Genomic DNA, 26,302 nt, shown 5'->3' with positions numbered 1-26,302 from the left:
TATCTCTGCCCCATTTAATGATTTTTGATTGAAGGGTGGCAGCGCAGTTGCCAAGAGGGTAGTTAAAGAGGCTCCACGCAGTCAGGACGACAAGAAAGGCTTTCCTTGTCAGCAGCCTAAATTTGGAGTTTCTTAACAGTGTGTTCTTGTTCTTAGCAGCAGATAAGGGCTGAGCGTGAAATTCTTAATTAAGCAGTAAATAGAGAGTGGGGTGTCAGCAGATGCAGCCTGTAGCCATGGAGACCGTGTCAGATGAAGGAGGGAGCCGAGACTCAACGCCGGCCCCGGGCTTGGGCATGACTGACAGCTGAAGAATCCGACAAAGCTTGTAAACGGGATTAATTAGTTGGGTAATTATTTCATATAGTTAAATGTAAATAAAAAATAACAATAGTAATAATAATAAAAAAAGCCAGCTTGCAGAGTTAGGCAGGGATGTGTTCTGAAGGCCAGACCTTCAAGTCTTGTCCTCTCTGGGTCAGTGGGTGCACTGGTGGGTTTTTAAGGCCAGAAGGGACTATTGTGGCAGCCGCCTCCGACCTCCTATGGAGCGTGAATCTCGCCTCATGAGGTTTCTAATAGCTTCTTGTAGAGCTGGGGCATATTTCTCTGAAAAGATGGCCAAGCATCATCTAAGGACCCTGAGTGATGGAAAGTCCACCACATGCCACGAGTCTGCTCTGATGCTTAATTATCCTCACCCTCTCAGCCTGCACAGCGGAGATTAGGAGAGAAATTAAATGGCACACCAGGGCTAGGAATCTGCTTGCTTTTTTTCAGATTTTTACCCTACTAACAGCATTAGCTAAAAGGTACCCGACACTGAATTATTGATCTCACTGCTATAAAAGTCCTTACTGAAAATGTTCCAAGTGTGAATTATACATGTTAGGTGTTTTCATAAATTTGCCTTCATGTTCTTTGGATGATTGTTTCTCTCTGTGTTAAAATGAGAAACAGCAACGAGCTCTTCACATAATAAAAATCAAGATGAAAGGAAGGCAAAAGAAGGACCAAAAAGTATCTATGATGCAAGAGTTACATATGCCAGCCAAATCACTTTGTCCCAGTCTTCCCCAAACCATTATCTCCTCTATTTTCAATAGTAGTAAGAGGCCAAGAATTAAGTGTCATCTCTGAGCTATCCAATGTTGCCCTATTTATGAATGTGCAATTCAAGATATCCAAACTGTAAACACTTGACTTGCATATTTGAAAGAACAAATTTACACTGTTAGTAAACTGAGTAATAGTAAAATCCCCATATTGGTTCTTTCAGTAGATAACTGGCGTGATCTTGGGCCAGACTTAGACTCAGCAGCTATATTTATATTAGCCAATACATATTAATAGCTATACTGTATCTAAACAGGGCCAGAACATGTAATTAAGAGCTGGACCCCAACAATCTACATGGTTATGTTGCTGGCCAAATTTCTGGCACAGCTTTGGCCCAGAACAATGCCCTCTCCCAGATGGTCACCATTACAGTTTGGGAGTTAGAACAGGACAAGGATCTTTCCTAATTTGAAGCTCGGGTGCATCCAGCCTGTTTGGAGAGAGAAAATGTTAAGCTGTATAGACACAAGCTGTGCAATACCAGTTGGCTACAGGACCAGAGATGGATTCACCAAGTGTGACCCTCAGACTGAGGTTAAGGTATGGGATTCCCCATTTCTCCTCAAACGCACACTGGGTGATTTTCATTGCTGTCAGACTAAGCTCAGGGGGTTGCCTGCCCACATTCCAGCCATGTTTTCCTCTCCACTGTCCCATCGATTGTTCTAGTTGCTCATTTCTAAAGAGATCCTACATAAGAAAGCCATCTGCATAACATCTCATAGGTACAAATCACAAGAAATTTATTAAAACTAATATTAGATCAGTGACAAAATTTTCTGTTACTGTGAAAATCGGTATCTTTCTACTTTGGCTTCCCTGCATGACAATCATAAAGGATAAACTATTCTTCCCAAAGGCACTGAAACGTTTTTGTGATTCCGGGTTCTACTAGTATTAATAATGGCAACAATCACTACCTTGCATTTTACATATAGAATTTAGACCCTTATAAAATCATTTGCTTGAGAATAGGAATTGCAGGCAGCGTCTCAAATTTAAAAGAATAAGGTATTGGCAATCCCAATAAATGTCAGTAAATATCTGAATTTCTTGAAGAAGTGATGACCACACTTCATGACCTAGTGTACATAACCAACATACTCAACTTTAAAGGTCTATGACACCTTTGAAGGTTTACAGGAAAAACCCTTTCTCAGTAATCCTATTGGCTTCAGTGGGCTCAGCCTAGATAGACTGAGGATAATTTATTGATGTGATATGGGACCATCTCACAACAGAGATCATTAGTGGAATTTAACGTGCTTTCCTCTTCAAAACACCAACTCAGATTCAACTGATGTCATGTTACTCACTATTTATAATACATTCCTTCTGTCAGTAGATCAGGCATCAAATAGATCACATAGATATGGACCTGGTGTGACCTATTCGCTTGATGATTTTGAAGGACTTCTCACTTATTGAAAGGCCAATGAAAGATGGCCTTGTGTCTAAGGCTTTATGTGGTTTGGGGATTGAAATTAAAAAGGCATCACTGTTCTTGAACAAAAAGGTACATTATATCCCTCATATTGCGCTTACCCAAATAGGTTAATTTCCTCAAACTGCTGTCAAGATACCAGTCACAGCTCCTGTGATGACCGTATGAAGGCAGCGATTGAAGTGATTGTCCAGTCCTTGTCCCACAGGACACCACAACCTCAGCATGATCAGGAAGGTCCTTGTGTTGCACCAGCAAGTAATTCCCAGTCATGAAGTTGCTAAATGTCACTGAATACTAGAGAAGAGGAAACTAAAGTAAACATTTCTGTTTCTGTGATTAGCGCTCCATGGAGTGCAGTATGAAGGGATAAAGGGGATGGTGCTTCTCACATGCAATATATTCTTTTGCAAACTATGTATTGGAAACATGGAAGAGAGATATAAAATTAAGCAGAAGGTGAAGGTGAACGCAGACAAAATCAACTCCCTTTATCACCCTTAAAAGGTATAGAGGAACAATGCCTTCTGAAAACCATGCTTTGGTATGTCTTACAGTAGTATAAATTTTGCTGATCCTTAAGAACCACACTGAGCTTTCATCTAAGACATCCAAAGTTATCCTCCTGCTCCAAGTTACTACTGAGAGCTTCAGGAACCAGGTCATCATATCGAAGCCCTACCTATAAATCTACAGAGATTTTCTCAGTGCATTTAGTTTTTTCTTCTCTCTGCTCACACGGAAAGATGAAAGCATGATTATCTCTTCCAAGTATCATTTTGAAATTATAAAAAACTCCTGTGTTACCTTGAGCTGTTTGCTGACCAAAGAGTTGTCAAATGTCAATGCATAAGTCTCTTTATCCAAGAGGAGAACCATCCAGCCATACAGATTTGATAAAGTATCAGGGACGTAATTGACTGTGGTTGTCTTATTCCTACTGTCAGTCACAGTTAAATTATATGGAATGTCTGGAGCCTCTCTTCTGGAGAAAAAAAAATAATCACATTTTTTTACTGGACTCTGCCATTTTGCAACCTTTACAGTTCTGTTTCTGTTTGAATTACAGTAGTATATGCTCCTTCTCTCTCAGAATGTGACAAAACTTGCGTAGGTCTTTACAAATATGGTAAGAAACAATCTCTGCCTGAAGTGCTGTAAAAAGAGAAAGAGAGACAAAGTGTTGAGGAATAAAGGCACAGAGGAGAAAAGCTTGTGCCAAAGCAGAGCGACGGCAACAGCCAGAGTACCAACTCCTATTCTGTCAGGCTATTTCCCCATCCACCACACTCAGGTTCAACTTTTAGGATCTTCGTCTTCACAAAATTTGATAGAGTTTTCTGATTACTCACTCACATCTGAGCAGTCAAAAGTTTCATCAAGGCCCTGCCAGCACTAAACGTGCTTATAAGGAAATAGAGGTTGCAGCTGCACAACTGCAACTCCTAAGTTTTTTCCTGCTTCTTGCGTTCTTCACATTATACATGGGGAATTGCTAGGGATACATGCCCCAGGACTGCAGATCTAGTTCTTAGCTGAGGAGAAGCTTTGCTGGCTTGCCGAGGTACCCTGGGGCCATGATTCTGCTATGAAGATGAATGCAGCAGATTTATACGAGTCAAGTGCTGCTGCAAGATCAAGGCAAGTTGGTAGTTTCACCTTTAGTCCATGTAGTCAGTTTTAAAATTTGAGCTGACATTAATCTTAAAAAAACCAAACCAAACCAAAAAAACCCCAAGCAACCAACCAGAAAAAATAACAAACAAAAATGAAAAGATCTCTTTTAAGCATAGCTAAAATAGTATTTCTAAATTGGAGTATTACTCTGCAACTAGAAATCTTAGCATATTGCCCAACCCTCCACACTGGATATGGCTTACTTACCCAAGACAGACAATGCTAAAACTCATGTCATCCTGCAATTTGCCTGGCTGTACTTGCAATTTTTGGTTGTTTTTCCCCTAGCTGCTTTGGAGATAGTTCATAATTACAATAGCAGTCATCTTGGAGGAGGATTGCCTGCAGATTTTTTGTGTCTTTTTAAATCAGTTCTTTTTTTTGTTTGTTAGTTTCAGTTTCGTTTGTGTGTTCGTTTGTTATTCTGGTGGTTATACTTTGTCAAAGGACTTTCTGGTTTCCCAGAAACATTCAGCTGAGAAACAGCAATGGCAAACAGAAGCGTGAATCAGCAAAGAATCACTCAACCAGAAGATATTGGCAGACCAATGAAGCTGACTGGAAGGAGTTTATAAGGCTTAAACAGCTTTCGTACTACTAATAAACCTCCTCTTATAGGCATTAACTGGACCAGGATATTAGGCTGCTAATTAAGCAAGTAAATGACAACAAGCACATTATTGCCAGAGTTATCAGCACCTGCACAGGTATTCAGGAAAACATTTCTAGCAGCAGAAGCACACCACACAAAATGAGTCGAAACATTAAACCCTCCTGTGCATCAGAAATTGCTTTATTGATTTACAAAGGTGCACACCACCACAGCAAGTGATGGAGACTCAGACCCACCCTCTGTAAAACATACATCTGCGTGGTTTTGCTCTAGTCATTTTATTCTTTGTCACTGGAGAAGTCTGACAAGACAGCTTGAATCACTTGTCTCAGGGATTTCTCCCTGGTACTTCCAAGTAGTTTTAAAGACAGAGAAGAAAGCCTGGAACAGGTAATCCTGCTGGGGTGTAGGGAGGGATACAAGGCACCTGGTTGATCTGTCAGCAAGTTCAGTGGCAATTCCACATTAACCGTGTAGATTCACTAGCTAGTGAATGTGAATACGAATTCACTAAATAGTGATGTAAATGTGAATCCAACTCTGTTGGACACCAGTCTTGATGAGAGGTTATAAAAATACCCCAAATAAAGATATTAAACTAGACAGCTAAGTTTCACATGGCTACAGTGAAATGAAATACAGCTTCAATGGAGAATTTTTAGTTTGAAAATGACATTTTTTTAATGCCAGAAAGCCTTTATGTGGAAGAAGTATTTGCATGTTTTCACATCATGATAGTCTGGATTCACTGACCTTCACTTGGAAGTTTGCTCATGGCCTAGGAAGGAAAGGGAGCATGAGATATCTTCATGGCCTTAAATCTCTGGGGTTTCCTTGACCTGGAATGTTGTGTCCTTGCCACCCACAAACAGAGACCCCACTCCTGATGGAGGGCCAGCACACCAAAACAAAAATCTGGGGAACCTGAAAAACTTTGCAGGTCTGTACAGAAGTTAACTGGTACGAGCCAACAATGAGCCTGAGACTACATTCCCCTTGAAAGAATGTCAGCGTGCTTGGTTTTTTTTCACCTATATGCCAAACAGACACCAAAATGGAAGTACCTTACTAATGGAATTACCAGCCACAATTAGCACCATTTCCATTTGCCCTAAATAGCCAGCGATTTCACTGTGCCCTAAATAGCCACCAATCTACCTCTCCTTAATGTTAATGAAGCAGACTAGCACGCACACATGAGTATTTCTAATACAGAGGATCCGAGGGAGCCTGCATGCATCATTAACATGGAGAGCTTCATTATCAGGGGAAAGAGCCTTCCCCTCTACTTCCCCTGGCTTTATTTGAAAGAAACTAGGAGGCAATGGTCTTAATGCAAAATTAACCCTCACTTTAAACTGCTGGAAGCCTTTACAAAGTGTAAGGGGGAAAAAAAAAAAACGATGACTCACTGAAAAGGCTTTATTTTTATATTGAAGCAGGTTTCAATTAAGGAGCAATTTGCTTTAGAAATATACCAGGATTCCTGGATAGGACTTTACAGTCTGAGCCACAATTTATCAATTGTGACTATATAAACTGTGATGTAATTTAGCTGAAGTGTATTGTGCAGAACTGTTCAACATAGATGGGCCACAAAAGATTTGTTAAACCAATCGATAACATCAAGTAGAACAAATATTAACTCTCCTGTTTATGATTACCATTAACTTACTTATCCTGAGTCTATATCTTTGTGTATGAAGACAGACACTGTGTTTAGCTCTAAATGTTTTCTTTTTGGTACATTTGTGTATAATCCATTATGATCATCCCTCTCCAAAACACGAAACAATATAGCATTGAACTTCAAATGGGACACCAAATGTTTATAGCAACAGTCTGATTTATTGTTGGCCAAATAGACGCTGATTCCAAATTATGGCCCTACCAAACAGTTTACAGGTTTGATGCTGGGCTCAAAACCAGTTATTTTTATTTTAATTGCCAAGAATTAAGAATTTTCAGCTGTTTTAAGTAAATGTGTGCATCTTCCTTGAGAGACATAATTCAAGTCTGCCTTATATTATGAACCCTTTCCATCAGCACATTTTTGCATGCACGGGTCTTTTCAAAAATAATTCGATCTTTGTCCCTGATACTGAATAGGCACTATGCGACAGGCCTCCTGTATGTGAAGTGGAAAAAGAACTGAGATGACCTCCCAGGAGCAGATTGGGTTGTGACTGACAAGCTAAGATAGCTTCATTCAAAGTAGCTTTTGAGTTCGCTACCCCTGGCTTCCAAACCCCTCTCAGTTCTTAAATCAGTTCCCCACCTCCTATAGTTTACAGGTTGATATTTTAAGAAAAACTAAAATCAGATAGAAATTCTGAGCTGGAAAGTGGCTGGTAAGCAAGCAGTTCAAACACCTCTGCAGTGCAAGCATAAGAAATATCTATAGAGGACCACTTTGTCATTCCACTTATCCCATGTCAGGCAGAGATCTAAAGCATTCAAAGCAGATCTGAAAATCTGGATGCAGGTACTCTGGGCATGGTTTTACTGCACATCCATTGCTCACTTGCAGTCATCTACACATTAATATAATTTTAAGGCTAATAATACATTGGTTACAACAGTGAGTGCCAGCTGGCATATCTGGCTTGGATCCATCCAGCCCTCAACAAGCATCCAACCAGATTGTCAGTCTTCTCCTTGTAAACAATGAACGTGCAGGACTAGCAAATTCTGCCTCAGTGCTAAAAATACCTCCCTTTAACTAGAAACACCCCAGGCAATGGTCAAGCCGAGGGGATAGACCTGGAGAAACATCTTCTCTTGTGTACTCATAAGCCTGTGCAGCATGTGGCTTTCCTGCCAGTAACCCAGGCTGCAGGGTAAATGGAAAGGTGTCCTACAATGGGAAGCAAATTTCTCTTGGCTGCTTTGGTGGGATGTCTCAGATACCAGAAATGTAGCGCAGTTAAGAGTTGAATTACTGAAGTTCAGCTGATGTGTTGGCTAACTGAACAGTCGACAGCCAATGATTTAATATTTGCCTTCCGCGTTATGCCACAGTAGCCCTGAGACGGCTGTATTATGAGGTCAAGTGAGGGTGTGAGCTGCCCTGTGTGTGAATACAGTCAAGTTACACAGGGAAAATACACGACCAGAGAGCAACTGAGCATGTACACGTTGAGAGAAGAAGTGTGATTGCAAGGGTGTTTCACAGCAGGTGGGTGTTCATCTGAAGGCACCACAGCAAGTAAATACCAAAGGGAAAGCAAAACTAGAGTAACCATTTGAACTCTCTTCAAGACTCAAAGACACGGAGGTAGGGGGTATGCTATTCTTTTCACACTAACCCATCAGCAGCGGCTGGGTTTGCAGCAACTGAATGCATGCACTACAGGAGAGGATATTAGACCAGATTTAAGAATTAAGGCTATAAAGAAGAAAGTTAATCTTTTCCTCTGCAGCAGACTAAGAGGAGGGAAGCAATAAAAGGCTTGAACTACAAGACTGGTGCTGAGCAAGTCCCAGGTTTCTGCAGTGAGAAGCGGAAAGCAAATGAAAGGGAAAAACAAAAAAACAAAAGGAAACAAGAAGCAAACTTCCTTGTGGTGCGCTCAGCCACGGAGTGTTTGGAGTCCCCTTTGCCGCAAGGTGCTGCCTGGCTGCCGATTATTCTAATGCTCTCCTCTTGTAAAAATTCTGCATAATGTGAAGAAACTTTTAAAGTCACTTAATCATGTTATGACAATTTTTTAATGAAAATTTGTTTTAATATTAATAGAGACTCATATTTTCATGATAATATGGGTAGCGGTGGCATTTGGAGTAGCCGTATCTAGCCTGCAGCCATGCTGTGCTGTGCCATGGCATAAGCTGTTCTTCAGACTACTCAATAACTTTCTCACATATAAATTTATAAAGACTTTTATAAGCTTCAATTAGATTTTTAAAAGACATAAAAACGCTCTTTAAAGGGTGTTTAAGTGCCACATTATTTTAACTTTCAAGTGGACTTTGTGAAGAAGATTTTGTTACAGCAATGCAAGCTTGGAAATGGATCTCCACTGCCCTGGAAGTTGTTGGGTGCAGCAGTTAGGACAGAGAGTCAAGAAATGCTCAAGATACTTGTTTTCTCTAAAAGCAGGGTTCCTAGGGTTTCTCACACCTTTTTTCTTTTTTTTTCCCAAACATACATTTCTCTGTTTCTCTGTTAAGTACGTAGTCGTTGAAAGGACAAGATAACAGCTGGTCTCTGCTACTCCAATTGCCAAGTATCTTTGATCTAAGTTGACTCCCAGCTCATGTAGACGAATAACGAACAAGGAAAAGGAAGAAAACTTGCTTGAAATAAAAGGTTGATCGAGAAGCGCCCAGCCTATGATATGACTAATCTAAAACTCTTAATTGATTTACTGGGAAGACAAGGTTTAGGTGAGGGCTCAAACATTTCCAGAGTTCGACAGCAATTCTGCAGATGAACTCCCATTTGTACTGGCTCTTTAACCACCTTTTGATGTGAAGAGGAGTGAGGTGTATTGAATACACTAGCTGTCATCAATTATTAACATTTACATTGTGGCAGTATCCAAAAGGACTCATATCCCACTACAGGCAATGTTGCGACAAGCTCTATCCACCCACCGAGCATCAATCCAAAGAGCTGGTAGTCCATATAGTCAAAGTAAACACAGGCTAGAAAGGCAAGTGATTTGCCTAAGACCTCATGGTTAACTAGTCCAGAAAGACATCTAGCACAGTTGTATTTTGTCTTCTACCTGGTACCCTTTTTGTTAAATCAGAATGATTCCAAACTCTCAATTTATTGCAGACTTTTGTTATTGTTATGAGAAATAGTAATCACATGCAAAGCCTGCAGGTAGCTGAAAGTCTTATAGTTTTCCTTTTCAATGGAACGTGATTTTTTTTTTTTTTCCCTATTTGGGAAGGTTTTTTTTTCTCTTGTTCTTCTAAAACATGAGTTATAAGACAGACGTGAATTATTAATAGCCCTCTGATGGAGCCCTTCAGCTTTTGTGCCTGTGTACTACTAACCTGAAACAGCAAAAAATGGATAATGGTTCAGGCTTGTACTTTGAAAAGAAAGTGAAACATTGAGCAAGAAACTGGGAAGGGAAGATGATCATGGGAAGAAAAGCAGGAGTGGTGTTTAGTTTCGCAAAACTCTTTCCACTCCCCCTTTATTTTTATACAAGGAACTTGCAAGTGTCTTCCTGACAGAAGTGACGGCAGTGCTTTGCTGAGCAGTATTTCTCCACTGGATCCCACTAGCTTCCAGCTGCTCAAAGGGAGGAACAAGTCCAGCTTGGAGAGGCACGTACAGCAACAGGAGTGAGCTGGAACAGCACTTGGGATCTGTACGACCACCAGAGCTGATGGTTAAGTCCTGGCTGCATCTCAAAACTGGATTATTACAAGTGACAGTAGGAGGCTGAACTCTAAAAAATGGTTTTTTATCCCTTGGGAAAAAAAAGAAAAAAGAGAGAGAGAGAAAAAGTGGAGTTCTGTTGCAAACTTAGTAGACGTGATTTACTGGAAGTGTGAAGAGATATCAGCAATGAGGATATGTACCCTACATGGTAAGACATGGTAATATCCACACAAACAGATCTTCTCCAACAAAACCACATCTCATCCATTTGTAGAGTGTGTAAGCACTCAGAGACAGACCTGTGGCTACACCTCTTCCAAGAAGCTAACTGGTATTGTGGCTTGCCCTCTGATCTTGAGGCTTTCTGGCATGGCCTGGCCACATCCATATGACCAAACTCCTTCAGCATCCCCAGCATGAGGACATCTAAACTGCCTTACTGGAAACACTGAACTCTAAATTGTACCCATAAATTGCTTGGGTGTGGGATAGCCGTCTTGGGCCAAAACTGTGCTGTGAACATCATCATTCAATTTAGGACAAATCACTTAAATGCCTACTGATATTTAAATATGCATTGTGTGACCATTACAGTCAATATAGCATCGTAGTAAGTAGAAACCCAAAGGGCAGTTCAGCTGACCAGCCCCTGAGAGGAAGATCAAAGGAACAGAGGTATCTCGTGCTGCTTAAATACTCCAAGCAATTAAAAACTTTGGTGCGAGAGGCCAGATCTGGCAGAGTGTCTCCAGGAGATCCTTGCCCTTCTGCCACAGAGTGACAAGCCAAGGGAAATATCACAGGGCATTTTAAGTGGCACTAAACATCTCTCCATGGGCAATCAAATCAAGGACACCGGTTCCCAACAGCTGTAATGGGACACATTGACAGTGTCTGCGTGGTGACCACACATGTTCATCGGGACAACATCTAAGTCCCTGTGCTCTCTCAAACCATGCCTGAGCACTATCTGGGCAAGAACAAGCAGCCAGAACAAAAACAGTGCCAGAGACCATGTGGACAGCAATACAGACTAATGCATGCCAGTGGTCAGGCTTTTGACCTAGTTTAGGACCCAACAGAGGGACAGGAGTCCTGGGACTGTGTTCGAACCCAGCAGCTCTCTCATATGAAACATAGCAAGTAACATCCATGCCGATTTTTCAGAAGTGGAATAGTTACTTACAAATAAAGAGTCATACGGTGGAAAATAACATCGCTGCCACAAACACTGCCACCAGAAGCTTGACTGAAGTTGGCACTGGCTGTGCAAGATTCTGCAAGGATATCTGTGGAAGGGAGGAGACGACTTCCTTTCTGCCCTGTGATAGAACCATCGAGATCCTCAAGGATGGCGGAGTGAGGAAAGGAGAAGGACACTCGGAAGGGTGAATTGATGAAGGTCAGACGTTCAGCTCTCACTGTAAACCCACCTAGGGGGAAAAAGAAATATTTCAGAAACAGAGACTGACCTCTTCAAGTAGTAGACCTGAAGACATCTCTGGAGAAAAAAGAGACTAGCTTCACCTTCACTTTGGAAAAATGTCTGCTGAGTCAACAAGGAGGAGAGATCCATGAAAATAAATGAATGAATAAATTAATAAATAGATGGGTAAATAAATAAATAAATGAATGTGTTTGTAGGAATTGCCATTGCCATACTCTGGCCAGGTCTCACCTGTCCAGCACCCTGTTGTGACAGCACCTGTGGTTAGAGACTCCCTTGATCCAGGTGCTGCTCCTGGTCCTAACAGCATCTCCTCAGTGACTCCAAATGCTTCTTCACAAGTCCTATAGCCAAAAGTTGCCATTCCCAAAACAGTGATTCTTTTAGATCCTTTCTGCCTTGTTTATAAGATAAATTCTTCAGACATAAGGACTGCTTATGTGTGTGTGTAAATACACTCGTGTGCACATGTACAGCACCTGGCTGAAAAGTAACTTGGATAACTATGAGAAGGAGGAATTTTCACGTGGGCTAAAGCACAGGAAGTTTTTGAACACACTAATATTGACAGGAGTTTTAGATAATTGTTACCCTAGGGACCGTAAAAAGTCAGCTTTCACAGAAGCATTCATGCACCACAGTTGGTTACTATTTGACTATCATACTGTCATTTGTAGCCTCTCTGAGTCATATTTTACTATTCCTTTGATCTCACCTCCTAAAATCTTTTTCTTTGTTATGTTATTGTAGGGCAGTATACATTTATATATAAATATATTTAAGAAGTAATTGCAGTTGGAACATTCTTCAAAGAGCCTTTGGATACCTCTTCAAAGCTCAAAAGGATGCCTAGTTTACATGTTATCTTAGGCAAATTCACCTAAGGTTTAGGCTGACCTGAGGTAGAAGCTTGGCAAAATTCTGTGAGGATATTTCGTAGCTATTAAAGAAATCATAGCTCTTGAAATTGTACCTCCCAAAATGAAGAGGCAGTAACAAATCAGTGTATAAAAACTCATTCCACTGAGAAAATTAAATCCGTGCAAAAATGAGGCTACCTTTTTCTTAAAAATATGTGCAGCATGTGGCTTCAACTAAATGATGAAGCTATTTCTAAGGGAGGTTTTCTGGAGAGAACCTGCAACCTCAGCCGTTGCAGAGCAGCTAAAGGGTCCAATTCAGCTCACCAGCAGTGTCAGCAAAATGCACAGACTAAAGAGGGTGACTATTGTTGAAGACTGGTTGTTATGTGCATCACTACATTCCCAGCTCAGGGACTTTCTCAATTCATCTGAGCTGCACACCACACATCGTGTTTATCTTGTATTTACATATTGCCACCTCATGCCTCGCCTCCCTGTAAACTGGGAAGAGTTATTATCTTTCTGTCCCAGCTGGGGAAGTGAAATAGAGAGAGTGACACTTTTCAAAACTATTTAGTATGTGAAACCTAAGCAAAGCAGGTATGCAAATACCATAAAATCTAGCTCTTGATACAAGTATAGTGACAAGACTACAGAAGAAAAACTGGGGCCAGTACTCTTCATCATTATAAAGTGCTTTTTACAGGATTCAACTGAAATATAGAATCATAGAATCATTTTGGTCAGAAGAAACCCTCAAGTTGATCAAGTCCAACCATAAACCTAACTCTGGCACTAAACCATGTCCCTAAGAACCTCATCTAAATGACTCCAGGGTTGGTGACTCAACCACTTCCCTGGGCAGCCTGTTCCACTTCTTGACAACCCTTTCTATGAATATCTATCAATGCTTGTCTGTGGAGACTATGAACTTCTGAAGATCTGAATCTGGAATGGGAGGAAGCCAAGGGCTGTGGAAACCCTGCTAAATCAGAGTAAACCAGACTCACCTTGCCCCTGGTAACAGCCAGAACAAGTCCTGATTGCCATGCAAGTGTTTGCATCAAAATTCCTGAAAGTCGTGTTGGAGATGAATAGTTGGTACCTCTTGGGAGTTTTTAGTCCTGCTGACATACAGGTCCCACCCTGCAATGAAGAAATGAAGAGTGCTGGGAGACACATCATCATGTGAATCTCCAAGTCTAACTAGTCCAGGATGCAGCATCTGGGATGATAGGGTGCGATTGCACTCGTACCCATGGCTGTGGAGCAGCGTATGCTATTTGAAGGACAGATCTAAGCTACTGCTTTGCAAATTCTGACAAGTAACATCTGTTTAATTCACCATTTGCAGTATGTGATAGTATTGCATTCAGGGCAGTGGTTGTCTTGTTTGCTTTGTCAGGATTGTTGCGTACTTGTTGAAGTTGGACATTGGAAAGGAAAGGAAATTACACATTCCCTGGGAAGAAAGAATCCACCTGGAAGGCACAGTGAGCAGATGTGGTTTTGATCCTTTTTACTTTACCTCGTCTTGTCTGGCAGGCAGGAAATTTCCCTACTCTACAAAGCTCATTATCCTAATTTATGTTGTAAGAAAAACCTGACTACTGACTAGGAGGAGGCATTTAAGCTAGGCTCTCTTCAAAGCTCTGGTTAACTTCAGGGTCAATCAGACCAACAAGAAGTATATCAGTGAGAGACAGGAGAAAACATAAGGTGTGAAAAGGAAGAGAAAAACCCACAAGTGATGGAAAACACAGTGGACAAACTAGATTTTGTGGTGATTGTAGGCCATGATGTTGGGAAGGTGCCAATTGATCTTGGAGACAGGCTGGGAAGAAGGATGTACTCAGAGCTAGTGCATAGCCTGGGGGGAAAAAGGCTGGCAAGAACGTGTGATGCTATTTCTGAGACCAATAAATGAGCAGTTTTGTAGAACAACTCTCAAAAGCCATAGTAAAGAATCAATTGAGAAATCCACCCTTTGTGAAAACACCCTCTCTAGTTGAAAATGTAGAATGAAATGGACTTTTATAAATAGTTTATCACTTCAAAGAAATGGTCTTATCTTCAGTGTCCTTAAGACAGAGCAGCTCCATCATCTCTTTTAGTCTGAGGCCAAAACACCTGAGGTGATGGTTCTGGTCCTTGGACCATCTTCTTCCAAATCACTGCTAAGTAGAAATCCCTGGATTCTGTAGCAAATTAGTCAGAAACACTCTATTGGCTTTTAACTTACACTTTCCATTTCTTCCATACCGCTCTAATTTTTTTTTTAGTTAACTTATTTTATTTAAATAAATAGCAAGTAGAAGAAGGATATGAGATAATAATTCCTCCCTAGTATGCGTTATCTGTTTCAGGAAGAAATGCTTTTCTTCAACTAGCTCCAAAAAAGCAATGAGTTTTTTTATGAAAGTATGGAAGAGGTTTGCTGAATGTCTAGGAAACTAATGAAAGTCTTTCCCTTGGGTTTTACAGGCCCTGGATTTAGCCTTGCCACTAAAGTTTTAATTGATCAAAGCCCAAATTTTAATATGCACTGATATTTCCAGAAAACAATCTTGTTTTTAAGCACCTCTTTGAAAAACTGGAAAGGCTAGGAGAGAGAATATCCAGGGTTCCCATTAAATTAATGTCATAAAGTTTTAATTGATATTAAAGAGACATCATTATTAAAGGGAGAATTACATAAATTAAGATGTAAATTATGACAAGGAGGCTCTTATCATGAGATAATCAAAGATAATCACCCCCCTGGGGTACTGCAAGAAACAAGGCACAGCTGAGCGCCTCTAAATCTCTTAACAAGTGCAACATCGGAGTCTTTCCATGGATCCTGCAAACTAAAAACAAAGACATCCACCCTTTGGTCTCCAAGAGAAATGCATTGTGTCATTGGGATGCTGCAAGGTTGGACTGATGAGGCCAGGATTATGTCTGAGCTACAGACTTGTAATAGATTCACTACAGAGGTCTCTTTCTGCAAGCTTCTAAAAAAACTCATTTAAAACTCTTTTTCTACCAGTCAGAAAGAAAATTAATTTCATAAACAACAGCAGAAAACTGAGCAAAGCAAAAAAAGCCTCAAAATCCTGAAGAAGCAGCTGTGGCCAGTTGTAACTAAAATTCTTTTTTTATCCAGGTTATTACTCTGTTAACAACCTGGTAGTACCCGAAGGACTTTGTCCAGCTGCCTACAGAAATAACCGAAGAAGATCATATTTATTGAATAAATAAAAATGTTACATTTTTATTCCATTTTTCATTCTTAAGTAAATAAACAGCACCCTGTGTTCCAGGTGGACCAATGATGCTGTGAGGCAGCAGAGGAAACCAAAATGTTAACTCAGACAGAAATCAAATCTGTTGTTCCCCCTCATTATTCTTAAATCACTAAACTAAACCCAGTTGTGTATTGTTAAATGGTGTCTGTTTATTACAGCAAAAGATATATATGAATTTATGCTAGAAAAGCTTGTTTAAACAAAAATTGTGATTTCTCTCAATAATTCAAGTTCTGTGAAACTGCAGGAGTTTTCTGAGATCATGTCAATCTTCAAAAAAAACCCCACAAGTAGGGAAAAAATTAACACTTATCTTACTAAAATCCTTCACCTCGTAAGTTGAACAGACGTGTGATTTTGGTTTTAGTTTTGAATGTTGTTTTATAAAGACTATACATTAATATGCATTATAATACAAAATCTTTTAACAGTTCCAAATTCAAATAGAAAAATCAGAGTCCTTTTTTCAAATTTGTTTTAAAAAATCTTTAAAATTTCCATACTTAAATAAAAAGATGCTTGGAAAAAATGCTGAATTTTCTTACAGAATGCAATCAGAATGCTGTTTCTCAACAGCCGATGTTGATACGGCTCTACCATCAGCTGGTATAAGTGAAGCGCCTGAAAAATGATGCAGGATCCAGCTCATCAAATGAGATCTTTGCTGCTGCCAACAAAAGCAACAAAATCCTGGGTTCCAGCAAGCTGGCAGAGCTGTACTGATGCTCCAGTTTTCTCTGCTTTCTCACCAAATCATTGTCCCTTGCAGGTGCTGCTGCTGCTGAAGGCATCATCTTTCCAATGAGTGCAAAACAGACAAGAGGACTAAGAAATCAGATCAGTGCCCAAACCTCATCCCAAACGAAGTCCTAAATATTTGTCTTTATGTACAACTCATTTAAAATCCAAGCTTTACCCAAGCTGATGTGGAGCAGGGGCTGTTCTTCAGGTTGCTTTCTTATTTCTCCAAATTCTTATTTGAAGGGATACTGTGCAACTCAAGAGACATTGAAATAATTCCTGAAGTGCTTACCTTCTGCCCAGTGTGTCCAATTAAAACACTATTAGCTATAGAAGTGTTTCCCAGGCTTTCTATGATGTCAATGCCAAAGTCTTTGCAAGCATAAATCTGGAAATGCTGGAGTTCAAGGTTGCTGCTTCTAAATATCTATATAAAAGCATAATAAAGAAATGGTAATTTTTTTAAAAAATGGTTTATAACCCCTTTCTTTAGAATATAGTAAAAAGGGGAAATGCTAGAACACATTAAAATGTTGAATCTATATTTAGTATTTGAGAACCCCCCTTAATTTCTTATTTTTACTTTCAATTAATAATACAAGAAACTGTATGTTGTGCCCACTTATTTTCATGTTAAAATTAAAAAAGAACGGCATGAAAGAAAATCAGAACTGATGCATCAATAATAGGGTAAAAGTGCACTGAATGTTTTGGGGTTTATTACTGGAAAGAATAGCGTGGTAAAGAAGCTAACGCTTGTAGCAGAAAGATGCCTCAAAAATAACCAGAAGTATTGCATACAGTCACCTAACAGCAAGAAGACTGTTCTCAGGAGTAGTCCATGGAAAGAAGCAGAATAAACTTAGTTATTCATTTATGCTAGGTCAGTACCATACAAAGAAATTACAAGTTAAACAGAGAAAACCACAAAAACAAAACTGTAGGACATGAGAAAATGTGCCAGTCTGAAGAAAAAAAAACCAAACAAGCAAACAAATGAACAAACAAAAACACACTGAAAAATTTGACACCTTCAAAGAAGATCCATAGGATGGGTTAGACTAGAAAATATACCTTACAGAGAAACACGTATAATCTGTTTGGCTCATCAGACAAGGAGTTAAGAGGATCACAGCCTCTACGCACCAGTATAGGAAGAAAGTATCAGATGCTAAAGGCCGTTTTTTAATCAGATTAAGTAGTCGTGGGCTACAATAGCTCACTATTCAAACAAAAAAAAGTGCAGATTTTTAACAAGGATGAAAAAATTCCCACGGAAATCCTTAACCCTATGAAGGTAACAGACCTTCTACCAACTGTGATCTTTACAAATAGCCCAAATCCACTGGGAGGATTTTTTTGGCTGCATGATCTCGTTGAAGATTTCTCTGCCCATGGCAGTGGGGTTGGACTAGATGATCTTTAAGGTCCCTTCCAACCCAAACTATTCTATGGTTCTATGATTATAGTGGCAGACATATATTAGATGATTACAGAGAACACCAGCTATTCATGAAAGTAGTATCAATTCTGCACCAAAGCAGTGAGGACATCTCACACAAATTCTGGTTTTGGCTTTATCACCAAAATAGGAGCATTAGGTTGAGGTACATGGACATGCAGGTACAAGAGCTTTTACTGTAAATGTAGCTTATTTGCAGCCTTAAAAGATGAAAAAGGTGTAGAAGTGATGTATTTGTAAAGATCTGAGCACCATCGATGAACATACCTGTGCTCCACCTCGGCTACTCCAAGCTGTGAAGTTGTCGAACTGAACAGGTCTGTTTGGGCTTTCTGGCAAATATTCTGGGTACACCAGCAACCCATACCTGTTCAGGAAAGAAAGCAAAGGATACTGTTCCTTTACACTGCATGTATTCATGAGCAGCTTTTTCTATTCATCATTTTGATATCTAAAATCTTAAATCTTTAACAGTTCTCTGCATAAGACTTCATAATTTCTTCCAAAATCAGAAACTGGTGGATAGCAATATTTATTTTAGGCATCTGATCATGCAAGTGAACATACTCAAATTTTCTTTTCAAGTATTTTCAGAATTAGCTATGCCAGGGCTAACAACTAGGGTACAGTACCACTGACAGGTGCTCGCTGCAAAACACCCCACCATGCTCATGAGCTTTCAACCAGCATCACCTCCAGATAAGCCTGACATGAATCTGGCCCAGGTTGGCCAGAGAGATGGTGGGTGCCCCATCCCTGGAGACATCCCAGGCCAGGCTGGACGGGGCTCTGAGCAACCTGAGCTGGTGCAGATGTCCCTGCTCATGGCAGGGGTTGGACTGGATGAGTTTTGAAGTTTTCCCTTCCAACTCAAACTATTCTATGATTCTGTAAGGCTTTTCTAGATCTTCAATTCAGCCAACTTGTAGTGCATTCTGAGTGTAAGCATTCCTGAATGCAGCGCTTGGTTTGATCTTCTCAGGGATTTTAAATTCAGATTGATATCCAGATTTCCTCAAAATTCAGGTGACTCTGTCCACTGACTTTGAGCACAGTGTCATTTTTTACTATTGTTTCTATTTTAGGGAAACACAGGCAAAAGATCTAGTGAATAGTCATTCCTGAATGCCACAGAACAACTATTATATGTTATGTCTGACATACTTAAAGCACCTTTATCCCATTGGACTGCAAAGTGCTTAGTCTCCATTTCAATCTACTTATTCAAAAGCCGAACACTAATATTTGGGTGTTCACGCTGCTATGATACAAAGCATCTGGAGGTAAGAAATGCCACTCCAGGTTGTATAAATGCCATGTCTCTCATGGTGGCCTGCAGGAGATGTTAAAGGAAGAGTGTAAGAAACAAATTGTGTATCTGTTCTCCTGCATGCCACCCTCTTCTACTCAAAATGTCTAATATAATTAAAAATGAGCTTTCGATTCAACACATGAGTTCATGCTTTAGTGCTTTGCTGCTAAATGGTTGATGAGGAAATGTGTTAAATGTGGCACCTTAAACTACATCAGGATCTTTTAAACAAGGGGATAAATTGGAGGAGCTTGTTAACAGCACTGGGAAATGCTGCAAGTTAATAAATTGGGTTTATGAACAAAGAAGAAAGGACCATATTGAAACTACTAAGAAAAACATTCATGAACAGGCCCTGAAAAACAGCCCCAACCACACCACTGTCAAAGACTGAGACTGCTCTCCTAAATGGGTACAAAACTAGGGGGAAAAAAAAAAAAAAGGCCACAGAAACAAACAAAATGAAAAAAAAACCTGAAAGGAGGGGCAAAGCCTTTTCTGCTCACCACTGCAATCATAGTTAGCACTACCATGCACCAAAGGAAAATCTCTTTAACCAAAAATCCCCAAGTACCTTGTGCAGGAATGAGCTACGTTCTCACTGAAGGACAGGAGGGGCATTTTGGATGGTCCCTCAGGGGAGAGATGAAAGAAATAGCCATAACCAGCAGCACACACTGTGTTACCCTGCAGAGAAACATATGTGACTGTGAAAAAAAAATTACCACAGATTTCTGGAAATTCAAATAAACTTAACAAAAATTGAAATTAAAATCCCAGCTGAAGTCCATTCAAGTTCTAGTAAGTGTGGCTGTTAGAAGCTGGTACCTTGTTTCTGAGTCCTCAATGTTGTCCTGTTTTAACTGTCCTTAAAAAAAAAAACAAACCTATTCTCAAGCCAGAAACAAATGACAGAAAAATGGTACTGCCGTAATACTTCGAAATATAGGTAAGAAAAAAAGTGTGTGGAAAACTTGCTACTCCTATAAAATAATTTCTAAGTAGGAAGACAATGTCATGAAATAAAGGTAAATCACAAACTACTCAGTTTACTGATTTACTTCTCAAACTCTGTCTTTCTCGTATCTCCCAAAGCAAATACAGCAAAAGAAAAAACATTGGCATGAAAAAATGTTGGCACAAAAAAACGAGACTCCCTAAAAGTCAAAAGAAAACAGAGGATTGCATCTTCAGGGTATGTCGGTGGCTGAACAACTAAACTTACTCAAACTTGTGGTAAATTACTCGTTTTGGATTATTTTTAACAGGGTAAGTGAATAACCATGGTAAGATGTGCTGTAAGTTATTGTCACTTAATATCTCTTAATGAAGAAATAATGGAGTTGCCTTATCTGTACTATTTCGAGAAGTGAAAAATAAGTGAGCATCAACTCTGCATGGCCTTAAATTGGGATTTTGGTACTTACAGAGTCTGTAGCAAGTGGGTTATGTGGGGTGATCTACAGTGGATTAGGAGCTTTTCTACTCTAGGGCGAAATCCTGCTCTTAAGCCGCTTCATTTGGACAGCAGCCAAATGGTTTTGGATGGTGTCCATACAGTGATGTTTTCAGGTGCAAATCTGGGCATGATCCCTCTCACCTACCTTAGATGTGCAAAAATGTGATGCTGAAATCCAAGCTGGTAAACCTAGGCTTCCTTTCCAGGAAAAAAAAATAAGGCATAGGGATGTCCAGAGGACAAATCTTCTGGTCTATCCTTAGATAAGATTAATTGCTCTCTGGAGGTATCTAGATCTAAGGGGAGTCTAAGATGAGCTTCCTCGCAGCCGTAAGAAAAACTTGTTCTCTAAGATCAGGACTGAACGCCAGCCACTACCATTCATAGGTCACCGGACGGTGTCAAAACACTAATGACTTTTTGGTCCCTGATGGTCCAAATCACAGCCGAGCCTGGTGACTTAGAGGTGAAATCCTCCATATACCCATTACTTGCTTCTGATCAGTCCAAGTGTGTTCCTTGCAGCCATGATCTCTGACATCTGCCAAGCAGCAAAGAGATACCAAAAATACCCAAAATGCTACTTGGTAAAACTGCCGCTTTTTCCAAAAGTGCAGTCACAGACTGTTCCTTTAACAAAATATTCTGCAGTCCAGTCACATCATTTCCAGGATCTTTTACTTGCTCCAATCGTGCATTCTACAGATGATTCATAAGGAAAAAACCTGCATATTTATTCAGCCAGCTAGTGGCTGGAGGGCAGGGGTTTTAGGCAAGCAGGAAATTTTGTGTGGAAATCAATTCTTTGTGGAAGTCAGTATATTACGAATGTCCATGCAACCAAAATTCCAGAGAGAAATTACCTCCCCAAGCATGCCAAATACCTGGAGGTTCGCATTGCAAGTCAGTAAAATAAAGTGGCTGACGTTTTAAGTGTCTCTTAACCGCACAACGCTGCTAATGTAAATATTTCATGAATTTCTTTTAGATAGCTGAGACTCAAACTGTTGACCTTAAAGATGACATTAAAGCTCTGAAGAATGTGCCCAGCACCACTCACCCAGTTCCAGAACCTGGCAGGATGCGAGCAGTACCCGCAATGGGCTTGCTGCAACATCCGCTCACCCCGCGGAAGGTTTTAGAAAAGATTTCAGGAGGGATGAAGTGATGAGAAACTCTCGATGCCAAACAGATGCAGCCTCACCTCTTTGGTACTATGGAGAATGGCTGGGTTGGGTGATACTGGAAAACAAATTCATTTATCACCAGCGTGACCATCGGTCACTCCCCTGACATGGAAACACAGGCTGATCTCCGCCCTGTTCATTCATTTAAGCTGTTTCTCAGTCCTTAACAACATGTCAAGGAAGGAAAGGGATGATGTTTGTTAAATTTCTTAAACCCTGTTTATATGCTGTTAAGCATGAGCATTGCATGCTGGCTCTGGGGTTTATGGACATTGAACACTTATTAATAGGATGTTACTACAAAAGGTCCAACATCCACTGGACCCAAGAGAACCAAGAGAAAAAGATAAAAAATTACTCTTCTTTTTCTTTTTTTTTCCTGCACACAAGAATAAAACCAGGGACATAAGGCATGTATTTCAGTCACAGAAGAGCGAATACCAAAGAGGGGCATATTCAGTTCCTTATGCTGATAGCATTTAAAAGGCAAGAAACCAGTCTGCTGATGAAATAATCTTATTACACTAAAAAGTGATAGCCAGGGCTTCCATACTTTATAAAAAAAAATACTAACCTTGTAATATCATTTTTCACTTATACTGTATGATTATGTGACTAGATGACCTTTGAAGGTCCCTTCCAACCCAAACTATTCTATGATTCTATGATTATAAAATTTTCTCTAACAGCCTGATTCACAAATGCACTTAAGATCTTAAATCAAATGGAAGCCTGTAGGAACTGGCTCTCTGAATGTCTTCATAGGCTCAGGTTTGAGTGACTGCTATGTCCCAATTTCAACACCGTTTAGGAGTCCACTGATTTTCAAGGAAATTTAAACTCTTCAGTCACCAATGCAAATTTAGACTCCCAAGTAAATGGAGTAGTTGCAAAAATATGATTGTAGGAGTCACTGTGGACAGCTTAACCCATCACACACAGAAGATGTAATGCAGGAAGGACCGAGAGTTCTCTGTCTATCTGAGCTGTAATCCTTGCCTTAAAGATTGCAGCCTGTGAGTTTAGAACCAGTAACTGAAAGATGGCGATCTGAAAACAAAAAAACAACCACACACAAAAGCAGACAACCACCTAACATTAAAATCTAGATGGGGAAATTTCTATTCCACATCACGGCCTGGAAACCGGGCAGCGGGAAGATGATTCTTTCATATTGTATTCTTCAAACTTCCCTATTAAACTAAGATTATAAATACCTAAAAACCAATATCCAGTTCTTGAGCCATTTGATCAGATAAATTTGCTGAAACTCTGTAACATGATGATGCTGGTGCTGGACCAGCACCCCTTGCATTCAATGATTATTATTGCACTAAGAAAAAGTCCACAGGACACAAGTGTTTTGCTTGGAAGAAGTGTGACCTTTTCTCTTAATATCCACGTCCTTTCATGTCTTCTGCTGAGCCCTGCTTGGTACTATAGACCAGTCAGTGCAGCTAATAACAATTTTAAGCTAGGCAACTAATTCATACTTTCCTTTTGCTGCTGCAACGCCTCAAATAGCCCACTCGGAGAGACTGACAAAAATGAGGTTTATCAGCAACCCTTCAAGGGCCATCTGCTATTCTGCCTTGAGTAACACATCTTTGGAGAGCAGACTTAACCTTGATGTTTGGGTACACAGCCACAGACGCAGCTTTGGGCGTATGTAGGAAGACACGTGAACCGAGAGAGCTAAACAAATGTGCCGAAAACCCACCACAGTCAGTTCACACGTACCCGTAGAGATAATTGCAGCAAACCTTTTCAAAAGCTGAGCCACTGGCGATCAAGCAGACAGCTCCAGGGTAAGTCAGTGCATGATAGAACAAAACTCTGTGTTTAGTGGAGCTGAAATTCATGTGATTCTGCCCAGTTGCTGTATTTTTTAACTATATTTGATGGTCTTAAAAATGATAAATATGCCCTTGAGGGAATTGCAGAAAAGTCCTCTCCTTTTTCCTGAGCACTATGGTCTTCATACTAACATGGGAAATGTGTGTCTCTTTTTCACCTTCAAATTTAGGTGCAATTCTTTCTTCTTGGAACAGAAACCCAGGGGGCGATTAGGTCTCCACATACACTTAATAATTGGTTTGGTTTCTGTGGGTTAACAATAGAAGAGGTCAGGATTTTTTTTTTTTTTTTAACAAAAACATGCATTCGTCACAATTGAAACTGTGGTAAGAAAGGTCAGTTTCAATGAAATTCCAGACTCAAAATAGTTTGGAATATAAAATGATTTGAAATTACTGAAAATCACAGGTTTTTTTCCATGAAACACTTAAAAGTGACTCTTTATTCTGAAATGTGACTTGAATAAGACAAAAAAGTATGAACTAGAAGAAAGCATCTGAGACTTGGTGAACAAAAAGATTTTTACTGAGATCAGCTTTTTGATGTGAGGGTTGTTAGCCTGTTAGTTTTTTAAGAGTTCGAGGGTTTATCACTATTTAGAATAAAGAAGCTTCGCCCCTCTTAAAATCATTGTCATTTTCATAGGACAGGAAACGCTTTCTCCTTCTCACCCTGGAATGCAAAACTTGGACTGAACCTAATTCATTTCAAATCCAGACAGGAGTGCATTTGATATAGCTGAATTTTACTGTGTTTATCATCAGCCTATTAAAATTGAGGGGGTTTTTTAATAATGACAGAAGAGAAAACTCTAGAGAAGCTGAGCCTAAATTTTTTTCTAGATTTTATGAATCCATGAGTATTAGAAAATAAAACAATTTTTAAAGTATCCCAGGATGAAGGATCCCACTGCAATATTTTGTTCCACTCAAGTGCAGTAAAATTTTTCAATAACAATAAATTTGCCATTAATACAACTTATTTTGTAATATGCACTTGTTTTAATATCCCATCACAAGCACAGTTTCTGACAGCTCATCCAAGTAACCGTTGTGCATATGATCTCGCAGATAAATGAAGCTTTGTATCTTTCTGATATCTTTGATTAGAAAGGAAAAGTTACATTTTATACCAGAACTTCTTACCTTGATGTGATTGGCAGGACCCCTGATGTAGATCCCTGCTGGTGACAGCGTCTCGATGTTGGATAAACTGTCTGACCCAGAAAGGCCAATCACTATGTTGTTACTGACTCTGTTCTCGTCTAGTCCCTCTCCTTAAAAAAAAAAAAAAAAAAAAGAGGAAAAAAACAAGAAAAAATAAAGATAAAACAAAGGCAAGGCAAGGCAAGGCAAGGGAAGGCAAGGGAAGGCAAGGGAAGGGAAGGGAAGGGAAGGGAAGGGAAGGGAAGGGAAGGGAAGGGGAGGGAAGGGGAGGAAAGGAGAGGAAAGGAGAGGAAAGGAGAGGAGAGGAGAGGAGAGGAGAGGAGAGGAGAGGAGAGGAGAGGAGAGGAGAGGAGAGGAAAGGAGAGGAAAGGAAAGGAAAGGAGAGGAGAGGAGAGGAGAGGAAAGGAAAGGAAAGGAAAGGAAAGGAAAGGAAAGGAAAGGAAAGGAAAGGAAAGGAAAGGAAAGGAAAGGAAAGGAAAGGAAAGGAAAGGAAAGGAAAGGAAAGGAAAGGAAAGGAAAGGAAAGGAAAGGAAAGGAAAGGAAAGGAAAGGAAGGTAAATATAGCTGGAAACTCTCTATTATAGAAGTCACAGAACTTGCCAGGCTTTGCCTTGTCTGTTTTGCTGACATGGCCCACCTGGGAATTAGGTTTCCCTACTAACTGTCACTGGATAAATCACTGTTTGAAAAGCACTTAGAAACCTGTGTTTAACACTCCGCAGAAGATGGCTGTGAGATGGTCAAAGATGCCATAACTGCTTGGCACAGGAGTGCAGAGCATGGAAAGGGAAGGGCTGTTTGCTGCAGGAATGTCAGGAGGCCACAAGCAAGATCTGATCAACATTGTAAATATGATTAAAAAACAAACAAACAAACAAAACCCCAAAACAACAAACAAACAGACCAGTGGTTCCTGCCACAAACATCTTACATTATACTTAAATAAAAACAATCGGGAAAAGGAATACTACAATACATGTTCTATAAACAGGCAACAGAGACCATGATTGTGCAATTCAATGCTCACAATACCCTGTACCAGGTGTTATATATGATTATGACACCAGCCATACTGTACCCCAGGTTTGTGGAGGAAATGAATAAAGGGAATATTACAAAGCACATTTACAGTTGGAAAAATATTCAGAGTGGGGAAGCAGCTCACCTATGCACACACAGGCTTGCTTCTGGCAGTACTAGAATTCAAAGTTGTACCTATAATCTCCTGTGTTTCCATCCACTGCCCTACTTACACCTTAGAAAATTTCTGAATAGACTTAAAAATCTGCTGCAACTCTGCACAAGAGTGGGGGTTTTA

The 26,302-nt window shown here is 40.0% G+C and overlaps 1 protein-coding gene across 1 annotated transcript in view; it reads right to left on the bottom strand.

Moving 5' to 3' along the window:
• The window catches only part of PKHD1 (PKHD1 ciliary IPT domain containing fibrocystin/polyductin), a 255,893-nt gene that overhangs the window by 107,824 nt on the left and 121,767 nt on the right, over positions 1-26,302 (bottom strand). The window contains exons 41-48 of the mRNA XM_065631634.1: positions 24,964-25,094; positions 19,890-20,002; positions 18,271-18,370; positions 16,834-16,968; positions 13,521-13,656; positions 11,387-11,633; positions 3,371-3,548; positions 2,665-2,860 (exon numbers count right to left, since the gene is read on the bottom strand). Of these exons, the coding sequence (XP_065487706.1) occupies positions 2,665-2,860; positions 3,371-3,548; positions 11,387-11,633; positions 13,521-13,656; positions 16,834-16,968; positions 18,271-18,370; positions 19,890-20,002; positions 24,964-25,094 (1,236 nt within the window). The remainder of the gene's footprint in view (positions 1-2,664; positions 2,861-3,370; positions 3,549-11,386; positions 11,634-13,520; positions 13,657-16,833; positions 16,969-18,270; positions 18,371-19,889; positions 20,003-24,963; positions 25,095-26,302) is intronic.

The sequence above is a fragment of the Caloenas nicobarica genome, chromosome 3, assembly GCF_036013445.1.
Source record: "Caloenas nicobarica isolate bCalNic1 chromosome 3, bCalNic1.hap1, whole genome shotgun sequence".
NCBI classification, from domain to species: domain Eukaryota; kingdom Metazoa; phylum Chordata; class Aves; order Columbiformes; family Columbidae; genus Caloenas; species Caloenas nicobarica.
This window is presented reverse-complemented; position numbering and strand designations above follow the sequence as displayed.